The sequence below is a fragment of the Pristis pectinata genome, chromosome 27 (genome assembly GCF_009764475.1).
Source record: "Pristis pectinata isolate sPriPec2 chromosome 27, sPriPec2.1.pri, whole genome shotgun sequence".
Taxonomy (NCBI): Eukaryota; Metazoa; Chordata; class Chondrichthyes; order Rhinopristiformes; family Pristidae; genus Pristis; species Pristis pectinata.
In genome coordinates, this window is record NC_067431.1 from 24,814,304 (window position 1) to 24,834,836 (window position 20,533).

The following is a 20,533-nucleotide window of genomic DNA, read 5'->3' on the forward strand; positions in this document are numbered from 1 at the left end:
ATCCACGGCCTTTGGAATGGGATGAAGTTCCCTGTGGAGGCAAAGGGATGGTCAATGCTTCGGGCCAAGACCCTGCATCAGGACTGAGAGGGTAGGAGGGCAGAGAGCCAGTATAAAGAGGTGAGAGAGAGGGATGAGGCAGGAGCTGGCAGTGATAGGTGGATCCAGGTGAGGAGGGGTTGATGGGCAGAGGGAGCCATGGCCACGTAAGGGAGAATAAGTTGCAGGGGTACAGGGAAAATAAGAGGGAACGAGACTGAAGTGATTGTTTTTCTGGGAGATGAACTGGACCTGATTGGCTCAATGGCCTCCTTCTAAGTCGTAACAAGGAAGGCGCTAGTGAAGAGAGAAGCAGAGAGTTAACAAATGGAATTCTGGAGCTTAGGGGCCTCAGCTGATGAAGGCAAGTGATATGGGGTCAGTGCAACAGAGTGGCATTAAGATCAGCCATGATTTTGGGTGCAGCAGGGACAAAGGGCCAAATGTCCTGCTCTGATTTCTTGTGTCCTTAAATTTCTGCTTATTGGACCAACAGCCGTATAGGTCGGAGTCAGTGGAATGGTCAAGAGAAACAACCAATCTGCTGGAGGAACTCAGCGGGTCGAGCAGCATCTGTGGAGGGGGAGGAGGAATTGTCGATGTTTTGGGTTGAAACCCTACATCAGGACTCAGGGAGGGGTCGAGGGAGGTGGCATTGAGGTGGGGTGGGTGCATGGGGAAACTAATGCTGTATTTTCGGATTATCTTGCCAGGAGATGGTATAGGGACTGAGAAGAAAGAGGAGACAAGGACATGTCCTTGGAGTCGCCAGGATGTGAACGTGAGAGCAGGAGAAGGAAGAGAAGCCATTGCACTGACCCTCCGAGTGCAAATGGATAGATTGCAACGGAACTGGGTGAGTGCAGCCCCACCCAGTTCAACAGCACTGGAGAGGCAACAGAGGAGGGGGATGGAGCAGTCACCCTTGATAAAATGATGCAGGGCGAGGAGAAACACTTTGCTGTTGTTACCGTCATATGGATTGCCATCGGTGACTTTGGTGAGCACCATTTCCATAACTGCGGGAGGGGAAGGAGTGAGAAAATCTGACGGAATTGGGGGAGAGCTAAGCAATGGATTTGGGAGGTTTAAGGACTCCGGGGAGGAAAGGGGGCTTGGAAATGTTGCTGGAGCTAGCAAGGAACAGGGGCTGATAGTTTGAGGAGATGATAGCAGGTATGAAGGAGCTAGACTGAGAGAATCACAAACACCAACCAACATGGGGAGCCAAGAAGAGAGGTTGGGAGGTCAGCAACTTAGTGGGGATGGCAGGAATCTCTTGGAATAAGATGAGCTTAGAGAGGGCATGAGGCGAACAGGGAGAGAACAAGAGGATGCTGGGGCTTAGTGGGTCCAGGTAAGGGAGGGAAGTGGCAGAGGCAGTTGACTGAACGAACTCAATCTTATGGATGCTGACCCATCTGACCTAGGACATCCCGAGACTGCACTTGGACCCTCCTGGTTTCCTCAATTCTACATTATGTGGCTCATTTACTAGTGGCTCTGAGCTTTTCAATGGGAGATACTGACAGGCTTTAGCACCAGTCCTCAAGAGTTTGGGTGGTGAGAACTAAAACATGAGCATCTGTCTCAAAGCCAGATGTGCAGAATGGATTTCCTAGAATGATATCAAAACTGCGAGGTTTTGCTTATCAGGAAAGAATGGACAGGCTTGGTTTTGGAAAGAGAAGCCTGAGGACTGGTGTGACGGAAGTCATTAATGTCATGAAATTGTTTTATGGGGCACAGATAGGGAAAGTATTGCTTTTTCTTAAGAAGACCAAACCAACAAGTATGATACTCATTAATAAATCCTATTGGTAATTCAGGAGAATTTTTTTAACTCATCGGATGATGAGAACATGGAAAAAATAGTTCAAATGATTCATGTGGATACACACAAGTGTAAGAGTGAGGAAGAAAGGAGTGGAAGGGTGAGATAGTGGGTAAAGTTAGTTTATTATTGTCACATGTAGCGAGGTACAGTGAAGAACTTTGTTTTGCATGCCATCCATACATTTCATTACAACAGTGCATTGAGGTAGTACAAGGGAAAACAATAACAGAATGCAGAGTAAAGTGTTACAGTTACAGAGTGCAGTGCAGGCAGACAATAAGGTGCAAGGTCATAATGAGGTAGATTGTGAGGTCGAGTCCATCTTATCGTACTAGGGGACTGTTCAATAGACTTATACCTGTGGGATAGAAGCTGTCCTTGAGCCTGGTGGTAGAGCCTCAACCTGAGTATACACACCAGTATTAGTCTGTTGGGCCACTTGGCTGGGTCTGAGCTGTAGGTACTCTGTGAAGATGCCAATGTGTCCAGTTGTGCTCCATTCTTACCCGTGTGGCGGTGAAGACGATGATATGCTGAACATCCCGCCATGTGAGACATGGGCGGACCTGCAGCATTAACGCAATCATTCCCGCAGCCAGTGGTGCAGCAGCTGAGGTCCCGGTGTGTCCATTCGTGCAGCCGGTGCCCTCTTGCATGTCCCAGTCAGAGGTTACCTGAGTAGATACAGCAACAAACATAGATTAACCACCGATGCATCCCAGAGAAACTTGTGCTGGCTTGAACTGGGAGATCAGGAAACATGATTTAGCACATCATCTGCCACTGATTATCGTATTTGGATCACCCAAGTTAGTACAGTAAACTCTGACTTGGAAGTTTCTGATTATAATTCATTCTGGAAAAAGGGAAAGGTTCTAAAGAAAAATTGGTCTTTTGACATACAGATCCCTGCAGTTCAAATCCCAGGCTCAGCTCTGAGATACTTGCATTTACAAATCACAGAGCATTTCAAACTCTGTGGCAGCTATTATGCAAGTAAAGGCAGAGGCTATTTTGTGTCGGCTTCTACCGATAAATAGCGACAAGCTGAAGGACGTTCCTTATCCAGATTGCCAGACACTTTACATTCTCTTTTCCAATAGATTATAGCACTAATGGTTTCAGGCAGAACTGATGTTTGCCAGTGGGAATGAATTCACAACCTTACTGTTGGTGATAACCTGGTAGGTGCCACAAACTAATCTGGTGCAGTGGGGCTTGTCCACATCCAACACTACCCGCTCCTCCAAGCTAGAAGGTGCTACTGACAACTCTGTGCTATGGACCACTGGCTAATGGGCTACAACCATAAAAATTCCCAAATCCTTTATCATAAGAATGCAGAGACTTTAGTGTAGAGATAATAAGCTGCAGAAATGACGATTCTACTGCAATGATATCTCTTTAATTTTCAATTTTTTGCTCTTTACCAAACCTAATGTCAAATCCTGAGACTCTACGTTCTTGTTCTGGTTCCTCTGGAAGACTGTGCTCCATATTGTTCCTCGATAGAAATTCAGCTGAAGTCACTTCCCTGAATTGCCAAGGACTCGTTTTGAAGAGGCTTTTACCATGCACAGTCATCTCGTTTCCTATCCCTCCCTCCTCCTATGCTGGTGCTAAATGCCTCAACTTTGAGACTGCTGCCATTTGCCTTCACTCAAGTTGGCAAGACACCGAGGCCTGGCATTATGCTAGCACAATAAACAGGTCAGGAAAAACGGGATTATTAACTTGAGTTGGGAAATAAATTGCAGTCAGAACAAAACATTTATGATCCAGCAGGTCAGCTTAAATTGATGCCTCTTCCCACTCCCTGCATAAACAGTATTTGAAGCATGTGAAAACCTTTTGATAAATTTTACTGCCTTCAGGCCCAATCAACCTCAGACCATGAAGCAGGGTGAAAAATATGTCATCGCTACAATTTCATAGCAGTTCATCTCTATGACAATCTGTTGATCAAAGGCTTGCTGAGATCAAAGTGGCCGCAGAGTAATAACTCCAGTGTAAAATGCTTCTCTCTCCTTCTTTCTATGACAAGAAAAATAACGCATGAAGATGCTCCTGGTTAAGCTTCAAGCTGCCCCGACGGGTTTTGTATTACAGATATGGTTTAAATTTGCTATTCTTAGGTGAGTCCTTGAATCATTATCTTATTTTGCAAATAGAAGAGTGCTAAATATTGTAACAGAATATGCTAAGTTTTATTTTAAGCACGTTTAATAGAATGACAAAGCTCAGGCACAGACGGAAGGAGCTTGTGTCAGTTGCATTAAGCAACCCTGGGCAACCAGATACAGGGCAGAAAGTCACAATTTGGTTTATCAGAATGAAGGTCCTTGGTGGAAAGCAGATTAGGTGGTTGTCATTGTGTGCTCTGCAAATAAGAGGTTGTATATCGTGCAGTGTGGATCAATGTAGTCACTCAGGATGACTGTTTGTCCAAAAGTCATTTTGGACAAAGTAGACTGACATGTTTTCTTTAACCCACAGAGTCACACTGATCTTTTCAGAATGGAGATGAACCAAAGTTTCAATTGCAAGAGCACCCCTGAGTCCATGCCAAAACTAATCTTGTATTAAATTGGCACAAATGTAGAGATGTCACCCATCTTCCCTCGAATTACATCCCTTGAGACCGTGACATGCAGTGATGAATTGGTCTCTTCAATCCCCATACTTTTAACATTTTGAAGGAAGCCACCCAGACACAACACAAACTTTGAATTACAGTAATCTCTATTTTGAACATTTTGATTTATGAATTTTTGCAATAATGCCATTGGGTATATGTCATTGATTTACAAAACTATTTTTAGTTATAACAGCACATCACTCTCTGTACAAAAGAATATGTTGTGCCAAAATGGCTGTAATGAATTTTGATTTCCTAATTTGTGTGTAACAAAATAATTTTTTTGGGAACCTGCCCCTTTTCTAAGTTAAGGAATACCTGTCATTCATTTCTGATTACAGGAGGAGACACCAACAAAAGTAGTTAGCAGTCAGACTTAAAAGGTGGCACAATTGAGCCAAATTATTATATTGATCACTCTCTAATAGAGACAAAAGGATTCAAAGACTCTGTTATTCAAAACCCATTTTCAATTCCCACTGTCAGGCCAAATATATAATGTAGAAATTCCCCAATATTGGCTACCAGCCAATAGAGTAAAAATTTAATTCCTGGAATTCTCAAACACCACACACACTGACATTTATCTGAAACCAGCTGTTTCCTTAAAATGGATTCTTAATCTATACCAGTTGAGTAACTGATAAACTAGAATTTTCCAGCATTTATGTTAAAGAGAAAAAAAAATCCCGTGTGTCTTAACATGCATTTTCCACAGGAATTGCAAATAATTGGTAACTGGAAGATCAAGTCTAAATTTCAAGTACATCTTCACAATAACAGGAACCAAATGGTGCAGCACTGAGATTTTAGCTGGGATTATTATCCTGTTTACAAACCCTATATTGACAGTTCTGGGGGATGCAATATCTCTAATAGTAACAACTTCAACTCTTGCGATTTCCCCAGGGCTGTGCTACACAGAGATGTAAAATGACCTTTCATGTGGTAATACAAGGGCCTCACATCAAGGCATCAGTTTGTACACAGGAGATGACATCTCCATTCTTTAACTTCCTGGCGACATTAATTTTATTCTACTTGATCTTTATTCTAAGTTGCTAAATAAAAATGTTAGAAAATCATTTAAATGACCTGAAATAGACATACTATTGTAAAATGATCTATTTACTTTCACAGAGTGTGTGTGTCTGAGAGGCAACCTTTTCTCTCAGAGGATGGCAGCCGTATGGAATGAGCTGTCAGAGGAAGCTGCAGGGACAGGCACAATTACAATTGTTTAAAAGACATTTGGACAGGTACATGGATAGGAAATGTTTAGAGGGATATGGTCATTGGGTGTATTTAAGGTAGAGATTGATAGGTATCTGAGTAGCCAGGGCATCAAAGGTTATGGTGAGAAGGCAGGGGAGTGGGGCTAAATGGGAGCATGGATCAGCTCATGATAGAATGGCGGAGCAGACTTGATGGGCCAAATGGCCGACTTCTGCTCCTTTGTCTTATGGTCAAAATGCAGGGATTAGCTCAGATAGACATCTTGGTTGGTTGGTATGGACAAATTAGGCTGAAAGGCCTATTTCCACTCTACGTAACTCTATGATCTATCAGAAAGGCTGAATTACCATTTGAATGGAGTTGGTCTGAAGCTTTAAGGAGCATGTCCTGATCATCACTCAATAACAGTGGCAGAGGTCAGGATGGATTGGTAAACGAGCGGAATGAGCGAAACTCATGGATTAATCAAATCGTGCTGCGCAGAAACAGGCCCTTCAACCCAGCAAGTCGGTGCCGACCCATTTATACTAATATAGGCACGGTAGTGTAGCGGTTAGTGTAACGGTTAGCGTAACGCTATCACAGCGCCAGCGACCCGGGTTCAATTCCTGCCACTGTCTGTAAGGAGCTTGTACGTTCTCCCCGTGTCTGTGTGGGTTTCCTCCGGGTGCTCCGGTTTCCTCCCACATTCCAAAGACATACGGATTAGGAAGTTGCGGGCATGCTGTGTTGGCACCGGAAGCGTGGCGACACTTGCGGGCTGCCCCCAGAACACTCTACGCAAAGAGATGCATTTCACTGTGTGCTTCAATGTACATGTGACTGATAAAGGTATCTTATTACCTTATTATTTTATTCTTCCCACGTTCTCATCGATTCTCCCCAGATTCTACCACTCACTGACACAGCGGCAGCAATTTACAGTGGCAGGTTAAGCCACTGTCTTTGGGACAGGGGACGCAGGGGAAACCCTTGTGGTCACAGAGAAGGTGTACAAACTCCACTCACCAGAGGCCAGGACTAAACCCCGGTCAGTAATGTGGCAGGACCTGTGCCAATGTGTCCTCCAAAGTGGGCACAAAGGTAAACATAAGCTGTGATTCAGGTTTGAGCTGGGCACTTGTGGGTTTAAGTCCTGATCCAGAGACTTGAGCCCCAAAATCGAAGCCAGTTGGTCAGTGCAGCACTGTTGGAGGTGGTTGTGCTCATGTGAAAGAGTGAGCTGGGTTTTGTGCTCTTACAATAAAATTATCTTAGATTATTTAAAACAAAACAGCAGAGTTTTCCCCAAATGTTATCCTAGGCAATATTTACTCCTCAATCAACATCACCATAATGATTATCTGGTCAATATCACGTTGCTGCTTAGGGGAAGTCTGTGCAGAGTTTGGCAGCTGCATTTCTTACCAAACTTCAGTGCTATAAAGCACTTTGGGACAACTGGAGAGGGTGAAGGGTGCTACATAAATGGAATCCTTGATTCCCTTTCTTTACTCCTTGGAAAAACCAGAGTCTAAATAGGATAGTGGAGGACAGGTGACATTGGTGTCAATGGAACCCAGTGCGAACTTAGCATAAAACCCATGAAAGATTATCCGTCCTAAGTAATGAAGGTGAAATATTCCCTGCAAGGTTGTCGACTCAATACCATTCTGCATAAAACTTCTTCAAACAGAGGCACTAAAAAAAACATACTAATGCAAGTTCTCAAGTTAGGGATGTGAAAATGGTACAAAAGTGAAGCCAACTCCCAGGCTGCCGTGCAGTTTCCACCCTTTGGACGAGACATTCTGTTGGCGGTGACTGGACATCACACCCAGAACAAACAGCCAATTGAGCTTCACCATTACTCTGTTCCTGCCAATGATTTTTCCACACGGGTTTCCTGGCGCAGTATTAATGGAGACGGTTCCCAAATGCCTGTTAAAAAACAATGAGCAGGAAATTCTCCCTTGATGAGTAACTAATCATATTTAAAGTATTGAATACTGCGATTGCTCTCTGACAACATTAAGGTTGGCCATTAACTCTGACATTAATACTTCATGAGGTATGTCAAACAATATCTAATCTGGTGCATTGCTGACTTATGGCAGCAGTGTAAGGAATTGATCTCTGACAACTCCCACAGTCCAGCAATAACTATTTTGGCGAGATGCTCATTTTATGACAGAGGCCTCTTTGTTGAATTAAATATCGTACTACCCCTTAATACATCCATTCACTGTCAACTCTGCTTTCATCTCTCAAGCTTAAGTGAATATTTTTATGCTGCAGAAATCAAAATGTAAAAAAAAACTGCACATGCTAGATATCTGAAATAAACAACAAAAAATGCTAAAAATACTCAGCAGGTCAGGAAGCAACAGTGGAGGAAGAACAGCTAATGTACCAGGTCAATGACCTTTCATCTGAACTACAAAGTTGTTTGGATTTGTCCTGGCTCCATTCATAAGCCACGATTTTTGCTACATTGATATTAATAGTCAGACTTTAATTTTACAAGAAATAATAACTTTTCTATTGCATTTTTCATAGCCAGAGGCCGTGGCTGTGGAAGACACCCTAGAAATGCAAGTCCACAGATGCTGCATATTTCCTGCTTTTTAATCCCATGTCAGGCTTTTCTGATTTTTTTTTATGGGGGACCTAAATATGCTTTAATGCTAAATACAACAATAGTGCACAAAAAATAGCTGAAATCCAATTTAGAAGCTAAAGTTTTCTGACAGAAAGAAATGAGACTTGCTTTTACATAGTGCCCTACCACCTCTGGGCAATCCAAATCATTTTGCAGCTAATAGGCATTTATTTTTAAGTGCAGTGAAAAATTTAGGACAGTAGCCAATGCATAATGCATCCAATTTACACATAGTAAGCTCCCGCCTGCAGCAATGTGATAATGACCGCCATTTTTTCCCCCAGAAGTGTTAAGATTCCAGAGGTAACTCTCCTACTCTTCTTCAGTACATAACTATGGGAAATTTGACAGGCACCAGAGAGGAAAGACTGGGTCTTAATTTAATATCTCAACAGAAACACATCTTGCACTGCAGCACTCCCTTGTACTACATTGGATTCCCAACCCTAGAGCTCTCTGCTCAAGTACTCTGGAGTGGGATTTGAACCTACTATCCACTGAGCCACACTGACACAGGAGAATGGCAGATGCGTCCTTGAGATTTTAATGAGGTAGAAAGCAGTCCTAGTCTAATTCCAGCAGGGACTCCACTATTTATTGCAGAATTCCTGCACTTCTGAAACATTTATTCAACTTCTCATTACACGTAACCCCAAGCAGCAAATATCAGAGAGAACAGAACAGTTTAAACTATGGACTGGAGAGAGACTTGTACAAACTACTCCAGTATTTGGACAATTATAAAGTAAACATTAGCAGCCAGAAATGAAACAAGTGCAGATATCCAAGTATATCAGAGGAAGTGCCTGCCCTTGTAATTTCCTGTTTAAGGCTACTCAAAGTATATAATGAAGAACTTCTGAGCATACAGTCAACACGGAGGAGCCCAGTATAAACTTGTTCTGACAACAGCCCGGATGGGAAGCCTCCAATCAACAGGTGATGACAATGTTGATGTGTACTGGCATGAAAAATTCTCGAGAGACAGGAAAGTGGAAAATTTTAGTACTTCACTTCTTCATCAGCAGCAGAGATAATCACTGAAACCTCATCAATCAAATCTGTTTAACTACTTTTTTATTGGTGTTAATTACGTGCCCAAGATGAGAAATAATTTTAATCTTGCCTTTGAAGCTTATTCCAGGTCTCCATGCCGCACTCCCCATTGTCTACCTCTCACACTGTCACCACCCTGTATTAGATACCAGTTCCCCATTAAGTATGAAGACTTCACCTTCCAGGTCAAATCCTTTGAGAGCCTGGCTCTTCTTTATCATTGGAATCTCATTCAACCTCAGTTCTCTTCCTACACTCTCTGATACCCCAACACTCTCCTCTCATGCCTCCTTCATGTCATCACCCCATCCATTATGACTGCCTCAGCCCTTCTCTGTGTATCCCTCTTTCCAATACAAAAATGTCACCCCACAGCTTTAAAAATTCTTTCCCAAATATTGTTTGGAGCTAGGCTTTCAGTTTCTCTCTCTCTCACACACACTCTCTCTCTCTCACACACACACTCTCTCTCTCTCACACACACACTCTCTCTCTCACACTCTCTCTCTCACACACACTCTCTCTCTCTCACACACACACTCTCTCTCTCTCACACACACACACACACACACTCTTTCTCTGACACACACACTCTCCCTCTTTCTCTCACACACACCCTAGATCTCTCCTACCAATACTTGGGAAAGAATTTTTAAAGCCGAGTTGTGTTACGAGGAAAGGTTAAGGAGACTTGGACAATACTTTCTGGCATTTAGAAGAATGAGAAACGATTTTATTGTAGCAAGATTCTGCGAGGGCTGGTAGGACAGATGTTAAGAGGAAGTTTTCCCTTGTCAGTGAATCCAGAATTGGAATAAAGTATTAATGCTATTCTTCAGCATGTAACTGCTATAAACAGGATGCTTGCTCATTGTTAAATGAATAATTGACTGCAGGAAACAGCATCTTGATGACCTCTCAGATGCTCCCACAACATCTCCTGACAACTGAATGCACAGGGCCCAGCTCTTCATAACAAAGCAACACAATTTAAAATGCTGAGGATGTGCAAAAGCACTGGGATTTTCCTCCTTCTATGTTACCTTGACTGTGGCTTCTTTCAGTTTGGATCATTGAAATCATGGTCATGGGCCACGAACACATAGCAAGACAAGGTGAAAGGATCAGTGAACAAAACCAATCCCAGTGGTCTAGGTTCCTGTCTAAACCCTGTCGCTCCTCAAACTCTGACAGCCGCATTTCAGGGGTGTGTGGGTCATGCCTTCCTGAACCTTTTCCGTGTGTTGATAGGTAATCTACCAGTATACAACAGCGGCGCCAGACAGACCTTCTACCTTTACCCTTCAACTGAAATTTAACACTACTGCAGCTCCTAATCAATATTTTATGACTCTATGAAAAGCATCAAATTCAGGAGTCAAATCCATTTTTGTTTAATTCACTTTCAGATGCGAGGGAGTAATTTTGTCCTACAGATCAGTGTTTTGCTTTGCAGATGAAATTTCAACAAACACTGCAAATATTCCACAAAGTGTTTCCTACACTACAGCAGTGACTGGCTTTGGGGTGTCCTGAGTTGCAAGGTATTTTATATATATGGGAGTCTTTCCTCTTTTTAAGTATTATCACTCTCTCTGGGATTCCTGTAAACGTTTTCACAAAGCTGGGGGCCCAGTGCAAATATTAACACACTCTTTGAGATTTCTGAGTATTAGCTAAATTCTAGAGACCCCCTGCAAATATTTAAAGACTTCAATGAATGCCTGTAGACATTAATAAGACTCCTTGGGATTCTTTGCAGATGCAAACACACTTTGAGAGACCCCGTGGTAACATTACCACAGTCCTAAGGACCATTTGCAAATATTATCATACTCCCAGGGATGCTTTGTAAATAATGACCTGTTCCTGCAAAAACCCCCATGAACAAACCCTTAGGGAACACCAAAGGTTCCGTCAATTTGCTGGGGAAGCCCAGTCCCAATTCTTGGAAGCCAAGAAGGAAATTTGTCAAATACAATTTCCTTTTCTTAAAACCATGCTGACCCTGCCTCATTGATTTTCTAAATGCCTTGCTATTACCACCTTAATTATGTATTACAGCATTTTCCAAGTGATAGCCATTAGTCTAACTGGCCTATTCTTTCCTGCTGCAACAAACAAGATGCGGGAGGAACTCAGCGAGTCAGGCAGCATCTGTGGAGGGAAGTGGATAGTCAACATTTCGGGTTGAGACCCTTCATCTGGACTCTTCATCTCAACAGTCCAGGTGAAGGGTCTCGACCTGAAATGTCGACTGCCCATTTCCCTCCATAGATGCTGCCTGACCCGCTGAGTTCCTCCAGCATTTTGTTTGTTGCTCCAGATTCCAGTATCTGCAGTCTCTTGTGCCTGTAACACTATTACAGCGCCAGCAATCCGGGTCAAATTCCGGCCACTGTCTGTAAGGGTTTGTACGTTCTCCCCATGTCTGTGTGGGTTTCCTCCGGGTGCTCCGGTTTCCTCCCACATTCCAAAGACGTACGGGTTAGGAAGTTGTGGGTATGTTATGTTGGCGCCGGAAGTGTGGTGACACTTGCAGGCTGCCCCCAGAACACTCTATGCAAAAGATGCATTTCACTGTGTGTTTCGATGTACATGTGACTAATAAAGATATCTTATCTATTTTTTCCTGCTGTGTCTCTATTCTTTGAGTAGTGACGATACATTTGCATTTTTCCACTGCTCCCTCCAAAATCCAGGGAATTTTGGTAGATTACGACCAATACCTCCACCATCTCTGCAGCCACTACCTTTAAGAGTTTAGGATGCAAGACATAAGGTCCAGGGAGACTTGTTGGCCTTCAGCCCCACTAGAACAGCATGCAATCAGACAACAGAGAGAAGTATTCAAAACCCTGCTGGCCTTAGATGATGCTGCTATTGAATTTCTCCCCAACCAAAGCAGAGCCCGAAGAGTCCTGGAAGCAAGTTTAAAACCTGTCACACAGATAAACATGATTTTTAAATACAGAACAAAAAAGTCAAAAACTAACTGCATGAGTGCAATAGGCTTTTACAGGCAGTTGTGTAAAATGTAAAATTAGAAGCTGATGTTCTGTACAACTCTTATTGTGATGCACTGTTAGAAATTTAAAAGAATTTTATGCCAAAGGCATATTGGTTTAACTCAAAGAAACAGACTCTGTTTCTAACCCAATTCCTTTGAAAGGAAGCTAATGGCTTCATTTATTTCCTGTCACTGGGTGTTGACAAAAGATTGTGCTCTGCCCTATTTCCCTACCTTCCCACTCCCACTGTATTATGTCACTCTCATAACAAACCACGCTATAATGATGGATGACCTGTTCTGAACCTTAGGTGAGTTTGAAAGCCGTAGGAGACCGGAACAGAGAGGCCTTGCGTCAGACAGACAGAACAAAAGATGGTCTATTCATGCTGTAGTCAGTTCCAAAGCATCTGTCCTTTTCAATAAGCTGGAGTTTTAAGGACCGGATGATATGCAGGGAATTGATTAAAACCTTGTAACCAGAGTTGCATCATTAGGGATTAGCCCAGATCAGCAGAACCATTCTGAATATTCTTGTAGTGCAGAGGAAAACATCAAGAAACAACTTCATTTCACTATACTCATTTGAAGAATTTTACATCCCTCTAATTTGCCTTACATTATAATATCAGTTAATTTTCTGAAGTATTTCGAACTATCACTGTTTGTCACTTTACAATGCAATGAAAATCTACTTCAAGTACAGAAGGCAGGATGTTGTATTGTGGATTAAGGACTGATGTTGCCCTGACTTGGCAGTAATACCACAATGGAAATGTGATAGGGGTGCCTGGAGGGTTAGAAAAAAATCTTCTTCCAAAGTAGAATGAAAGTTTAAAAATCGTTAATTTACATGCTTTTGCTATTTTTGAGGCAAAGAAAAATTAAATATAATTGGCATAATTCGTTTCGTATATGATTGAAAATCAATTAAAGCTACAGATGCTGGAAAGATTAAATTAAAACAGAAAATGCCAGAATCACTTAGCAGGCTGGGCAACAGCTGTGGACTGAGAAACAGAGCTAATGTTTCAGGTCTTTTCTGTTTTTATGGTCTTAAATATAGTAGTCAATTTTAACCGATCATGATATCATTGGCTATTCCCTGCCCCATTTGGAGTCAAGAAATCGTTTAGTACAATAGTTTTTGCAAGGGACACAACTTTATTCTGTATTAGGAAGTGGTTTGCCTTGACTGGCATGGTTTGTAGACTATTCTCAGGAGCATCAGTGGAAACATAGTGGGCAAACCTTCATTCAGGAACAGTAGCTCAACAAATCAAGCCCCAAAACAATCAAGTGAATCTATATTGTGCTTATAATACATGTAAGAAAAAAGTCTCAAGTTATTTCACAGGAATATAATCAAACAAAAGTGTAATGGAAGGCCACAGAAAGAACTATTACAGCAGATGGTCAAGACTTTGGTCAGAAAGGTTTGTTTGGAGGAGTGTCCTAATAGGATGAGAGAGAGGTGAGGAGATTGAGGGAGGGAATTCAGGGCACAGGACCTTGGCAACCATATTGGTAGAGTGACTAAGTATTTAAAGAGCTAAAATTGGAGAATCAGAGATCCAGCAGGATTGTAGAGCAGGAAATGTCAGAGATAGGGAAGAGGCTAAGAAAGGATTAGATAAACTGTTGCTTTATCAGGAGTTATTGTAAATCAGCAAGGTCAATATGACTTGGAAAAAAAATTAAGGCTAGCAGCAGAGTCAGGATGAACAAAGGGAGTGCTGAGAATAGTCAAGTCCAGAGCTAAAAATAAAAGTTTGAATAAGGGTTTCATCATGGGGTGAGCTTAGGCAAAAGCAGAGCCAGGAGATGCTATGGAGAAGTAACAGGTAGTATTGGTGATAGCAAAAACTTCAAGGTTCAAAACTCAACTTGGGTCTGAAGGACGAGACCAAGGTTGCTAGCAAACTGATTCACTTAGATAAGACATTTATTTATTAGTCACATGTACATCGAAACACACAGTGAAGCGCGTCTTTTTGCGTTACTGAGAATGTTCTGGGGGCAGCCCGCAAGTGTTGCCACTCTTCCGGCGCCAACATAGCACGCCCACAGCTCCTAACCTGTACGCCTTTGGAATGTGGGAGGAAACCAGAGCACCCGGAGGAAACCCACGCAGACACGGGGAGAACGTACAAACTCCTTACAGACAGGGGCGAAATTGAACCCGGGTTGCTGGCGCTGTAATAGCATTACGCTAACCGCTACTTTTCAGGCAGCTTCCGGTGAAAGGGATGGAATTGGTATGAGATGGGTGAGGGATAAAGGCAATGGTTTGGTCTCTCCATTGTTTGATTGGAAGAAATTGCTCTTTCAGTACTGAACATCAGTCAAACAGTCTGACAGGTTAGAGAGAGTAAGGGAGGGGGGGTGGGTGGGCAATAAAGTGGAGCTGAGTGTCATCCATGTACATGGAGAAATTGATGCCATGTTTTTTGATTATGTTTTGGGGAAATAGGCAAGGGTTGAAGGCAGATTCTGCTAGAAGGTCAGAGATAGTGGTGGGGTGATAATCACTTGCTCAGAATGGCAACACTATGACACTTCGATCACTTTGCACTGAAATGGGCTTTGTTTTTTTTTGTTCTGGTTGTGTTCTTGCTTGCATAATTTTGTACAATTTATATTTTTCTTATGAACGTTGTGTATCTGATGCCGTGTGCCTGTGATGCTGCTGCAAGTAAGTTTTTCATTGCACCTGTGCACACATGGACTTGTGCAGATGACAATAAACTCGACTTTGACTTTGGCTTGGAAGAGAAGACATGCCATTTCAGATCATGTGACTAGAAGGTCAAGAATGAAACCAGGCTTCTAAAAGCTGGTCTCCTCCATAAAACATTTTTCCAGAGATGAATACATGAATAAAAATGTGTTTTACACTGAATCATTCACCTCTTTGGGAACCTGGACTACCTACAGAAGGTACCTCAAAGCACTGCAGTTATACCACTGACACAATCCCAATCTATGCAGTACCCCCAAAGCAGGACTAACAATTACCTCTTAATGTAATGATTTGAGAAGTAGATCATATTACCTTGTTTATTCTAGAATGCAGTGAATAGTACAACCTTGACCCACTGAACTTAACAAAAAATAGATTTACTTTTTTAAGTTACAAACAAAAAGACACAGACTGTTACTGATGGCGGAGATATTTGAAAAGTAGTGAAAATATAAGGGAATTAAAATATCTTTTCTGGATGTTTGTGACACTGCTGAACAATCTGTAAAGCTTCTAACTGAGGGGAGTTTAGTAGACATCTCAGGTGTAATCCGATGGTACACAAGTTAAACCCAATACATAGAACCCAGCTACCAACCAACCAAACTGAAGTTGAGAACTTGATCCAGTACTTTAGCATCAACAATGATTTCAAAGCACCAATGATAATACTGAGTCACTAACGACCTGACCCTCATGGATATTCACTGATGGGTGAGCCGTTAGAAATAAAGATGTTACCTACCACCAACTCTGTACGCATATATAACCACGTCAAAGGAAGATTTCGTCAGCTCTAATCAATGTCCAAGCACAGTGTTACTATTAAAAGAGACCGACTCTTTGATTGAACAAAAATCTTTATGGATATATTTGTATGTTGGCCTCTTCACTGATATAGGAAATAAAGTAACCCACTCTAAGCCATAGCCAGATGAAGCCATTAGTTTAAATCATTAACCTGACTTTGTTCTGTATTAATTTTACAGGATGTGAGCATTGCTGGCAGGTCCATTCCTAATCGCCCTTGAGAAGGTGGTAGTGACCTGCCTCCTTGAACCGCTGCAGTCCTTCAGGTGAAGGTACTCCCAGTGTTGATGGGCTGGGAATTCCAGCTTTTACACCCAAAATGAAGGACAGACGACATATTTCCCAGTCAAAATGACACGCAACTTGGTAGGGAAACTGCAAGAGGTTGTATTCCCTTCACCTGCTGCCCTTGTCCTCATTGGTGGTAGGTGACACAGGTATGGGAGTTGTCAGAACAGCTTAGGTGAGTGACTACAATAGCTCTTGTTGGTAGTACACACTGTATGTCAGTGATAGAAGCAATGAATGCTTAGGGTGACAGAAAGGCTACAATCAAGCAAGCTCCTTGTCCTGAATTGTGTCAAGCTTCTCACTAAACTCCTGCTTGTTTCTTAACTTGCACTAGACCCCATACACACATCAAACTGTGTTTGCTGTCACACATCTATTCCCAGTTCAGCAATATCTCAATTTTAAAATTCTCATCCTTTCTTCAAATACTGCCATGGTTTTACACTTCTTTGTATTATAATCCCTTCCCGCCCTACAACCCTCGATCCTCCAGTTCTGGTATCTTGCTCAATCCCGAATTTAATTGCTCCATCTGTACCAAAGTGAGAGCTCCAGAATTCCCTCCCTAAGCCTCTGCACCTCTCCACCCCTTGATCCTACTTAGATGCCCCTCAAGATCTTTTAATCATCTGCCTAAAGTCTCCTTGTACAGTCCTTATTCAATTATTTTTCGCTAAATAACATTTCACTGAAACACCTTGATGTAACTTCACTACATTAAGGGAGTTACAAAAATGAAAGTTGTTGTTATAACTAAAGTGATATCTCTTCAGACCTGGAAATGTAATGCAATAGTGTCACATTTTTGCTTTTTTTAAAAAAGCTTTCTCTGGTCCTGATTATCTTAACTGCTGCATATTAGCATACAAGTTGGAGTTATGTAACAGTTAGTTACAGCAGCCACCCACCTAACTCAGAAAATAACAGAGGATTAAACCAACCCCTTTAAATACGTACAGTGATTTTGTGGTCTGTCAGGAATGTTAACCCACTCTTCTGCAGATTTTATCTTTATTGAGTTTTTTTTAAGAGTCCCATCTCACGCAATCTAATTGGGTGAGAATTTCTCCTCTTTATTAAAAAAACATTGCAAAAGGAAGCTACCAACATGACATTATGAAATCGTACAGGAAGTGACTAGTACAAGCTGAAGCAATCATGATGTCTTTGTATGTTGGAAAGCTGTGTTAGTTTTTCTCTCAAGCTTGTTGCCAGGGCAACAACAACAACAGACCACAATATTACATCAGGGTAGTCTTGGCACCAGCCTTTGGTCTTAGATGCCTTCCTCTGCACTATGACTCACATTTAAAGGGGCCATTACCAAATCAAGACCTCACCATAAATGTTACCTGTGGTCACAAAACGTTTTGAATTATTTGTTTGCTTTATCTTTGTGTGTGGAATATGTACGTCAGTGGTGATGACATTATTTATTGTTATTCTTCATTGGAACTTGACCGAGGCAGTTAAGAGTCAACCACAATAATGGGTCTGGAGTCACCAAAAGCCCAAGCCAAGTAAGGACAGCAGATTTCTCAAGGAACATTGGTGAAACAGATGGTTGCTACCACACACACAAACTGTCTCTAGAGAAAAAAAATCAGCTTTATTTAAATTATCTGAATTAAAGTTCCCCAGCTGATGCAAAGGGATTCAAACTCGTGTCCCTGGAGCTTGCTTGCTCGCTCCTTGATCATTTGTATTATGTGACTTGTGACATATTACGATGGGAAGGCTTCTATCTGGATGGAGGTGAGGGTAGTGGTGGAAGTGTGGTGACGCTTGCGGGCTGCCCCCAGAACACTCTATGCAAAAGATGCATTTCTCTGTGTTTCAATGTACACGTGACTGATAAAGATGTCTTGTCTTGCTGCATCCCTCAAGCCTGCTCTGCCAACTAAGGGGAATGGACCTTTCAGCCCTTTGTGCCTCCTCAACCATTCAATGGCACCAAGGCTGACATTTCATCGTGATGAAACTCTCCTCCATTAACCTCATAGACCGTCATTCCCTTAATAGCTAAGTCTTTTGTCAGTGACTGAGCGTCCACAGTCCTCTTGGGAAGAAAATTCCAAAGGCTCACCACTCTGCAGGTGAAAAAATTTCCTCTTATCTATGACCTGATTGGTCAGTACATTATTTTGAGACTGTGACCTCTGATTCCAGTGTCCCAAGCAGGGGAAACAACAACTCCACATCTACTCTGGCAAGCTTACCTCCCCTCCATGGACTCTGTCTATACCTCTTGCTGCCTCGGTAAAGCAGCCAGCATAATCAAAGACCCCACTTACCCCGGACATTCTCTCCTCTTCCCCCTCCCACCGGGCAGAAGATACAAAAGCCTGAAAGCACATACCACTAGGCTCAAGGACAGCTTCTATCCCACTGTTATAAGACTATTGAACGGTTCCCTAGTATGATAAGATGGACTCTTGACCTCACAATCTACCTCGTTATGTCCTTGCACTTTATTGTCTGCCTGCACTGCACTTTTTCTGTAACTGTAGCATTTTATTCTGCATTCCATTGTACTACCTCAATGCACTGATGATCTGTATGGATGCCATGCAAAACAAAGTTTTTCATTGTACCTCGGTACATGTGACAACAACAAACCAACTTATTTTGTGTGTTTCAGTAAGATCACTTCACATTTTTCTAAACTCAAGGCAGCACTGGCCCAGTCTGTTTAATTTTTCCTCATAGGACAAACCTGCCATCTCAGTATTCAACTTGGTGAATCTTCACTGTATTCTCTCAGTTACAATTATATCTTCCCTTAGATAGGGAGACCAACCCAAACCTATACACCGTATTCCAGATGTGGTCTCACTTGGAGCACATCAACTTTACTCTTATATTTGGATCCTTATGCAATAAAAGCCAACATACTGCTGCGTGCCTTGCAACTTGCCTGTTGTATCTATGTGTTAACTTTCAGTGATTCACGTACAAGGACACTCAGGTTCCTCTGAATGCCAAACATCTTTGAAAATCTGACCATTTAAAAAACATTCTGCCTTTCTATTTTTTTCTACCAAAGTGGTTCAGTTCACATTTTACCACTTTATATTCCATCCACTTAACCTGACCACGTCATCCTGAAGCCTCTCTGCATCTTCTTCACAGCCCCCACTGCCCCCTGGCTTTGCATCATCAGCAGACTTTAATATATTATACTCGATTCCCTCATCCAATGCACTGATGGAGATTGTGAAAAGCTGGGGACCCAGTATTTACCCCATTGCCAGTTTATTACCCTGTAGCTGTTCACTATCCTTTCTCCACATTCCTTAGCCGTTGATTGAAGCTGAACAAATAAATGAAACTGCTTTTGCCTCATTTGAATGAGCAATAAGCAGGTATTATTGCGTACTTGAAACTGGCATTGAAGGAGGGTGGGGAATCATACTATTGTCATTGTTAGGAGGTTTATGAAGGAGTCAGCCAGTCACAAGGAATTTTCTTAGAATAAATCTTTCCTTAATTATGGGAGTGTGAGAATTATGGCAGTATTAAATATAGAAGTGTAAGAAACTCTTTACAGCGACTGGGTCTCAAATTACTTTACAAGTATATGAATTAGGAGGAGGAGTTGGCCATTTGGCCCCTCAAGCTTCTCCACCATTTTTACAGATCAACTGCACATTCCAATCTATCCATGGTAATTCTTCACCCCCTTGCTTATCAAGGGCATTTCCACCTCTGCCTGAGAAATATTCAGAGACTGCCCTTTGTGGACAAGAGTTGCAAAGACTTGTGACCCTCAGAGAAAAGGTTCTGCCTCATCTCTTGTCTTTAGTGAGTAATCCTTTAATTTTAAGATAGATAAGACAAGATATCTTTATTAGTCACATGTACATCGAAACACACAGTGAAATGCATTTTTTGCGTAGTGTTCTGGGGGCAGCAGTGATACCCAGTTATAGGTACTACACATCCATCTTGTCAAGGCACCTCAGGATTTAACATGTTTTGTCACCTCTCATTTTCTAAACTCCAACAGATACAAGCCTAGCCTGTCTAACTTTTCCTCATAAGACAATCCTCCCATTCCAGGTATTAGTCTAGTAAGCCTTTTCTGAATTGTTTTCAATGCACTTATATCCTTCCTTAAATACAGAAACCAATACTGTATGAAAATCTAAAAGGAACTGCAGATGCTGGAAATCTGAAATAAAAACATAAAATGCTGGAAAAACTCAGCATTTCAGACAGCATCTGTGGAA

General features: G+C 42.0%; 1 protein-coding gene across 1 annotated transcript in view; it reads right to left on the minus strand.

Annotated features, from left to right (window-relative positions):
• The window catches only part of LOC127583555 (proprotein convertase subtilisin/kexin type 7-like), a 231,374-nt gene that overhangs the window by 71,847 nt on the left and 138,994 nt on the right, over window positions 1-20,533 (minus strand). The window contains exon 9 of the mRNA XM_052039648.1: window positions 2,383-2,550. Within this exon, the coding sequence (XP_051895608.1) occupies window positions 2,383-2,550 (168 nt within the window). The remainder of the gene's footprint in view (window positions 1-2,382; window positions 2,551-20,533) is intronic.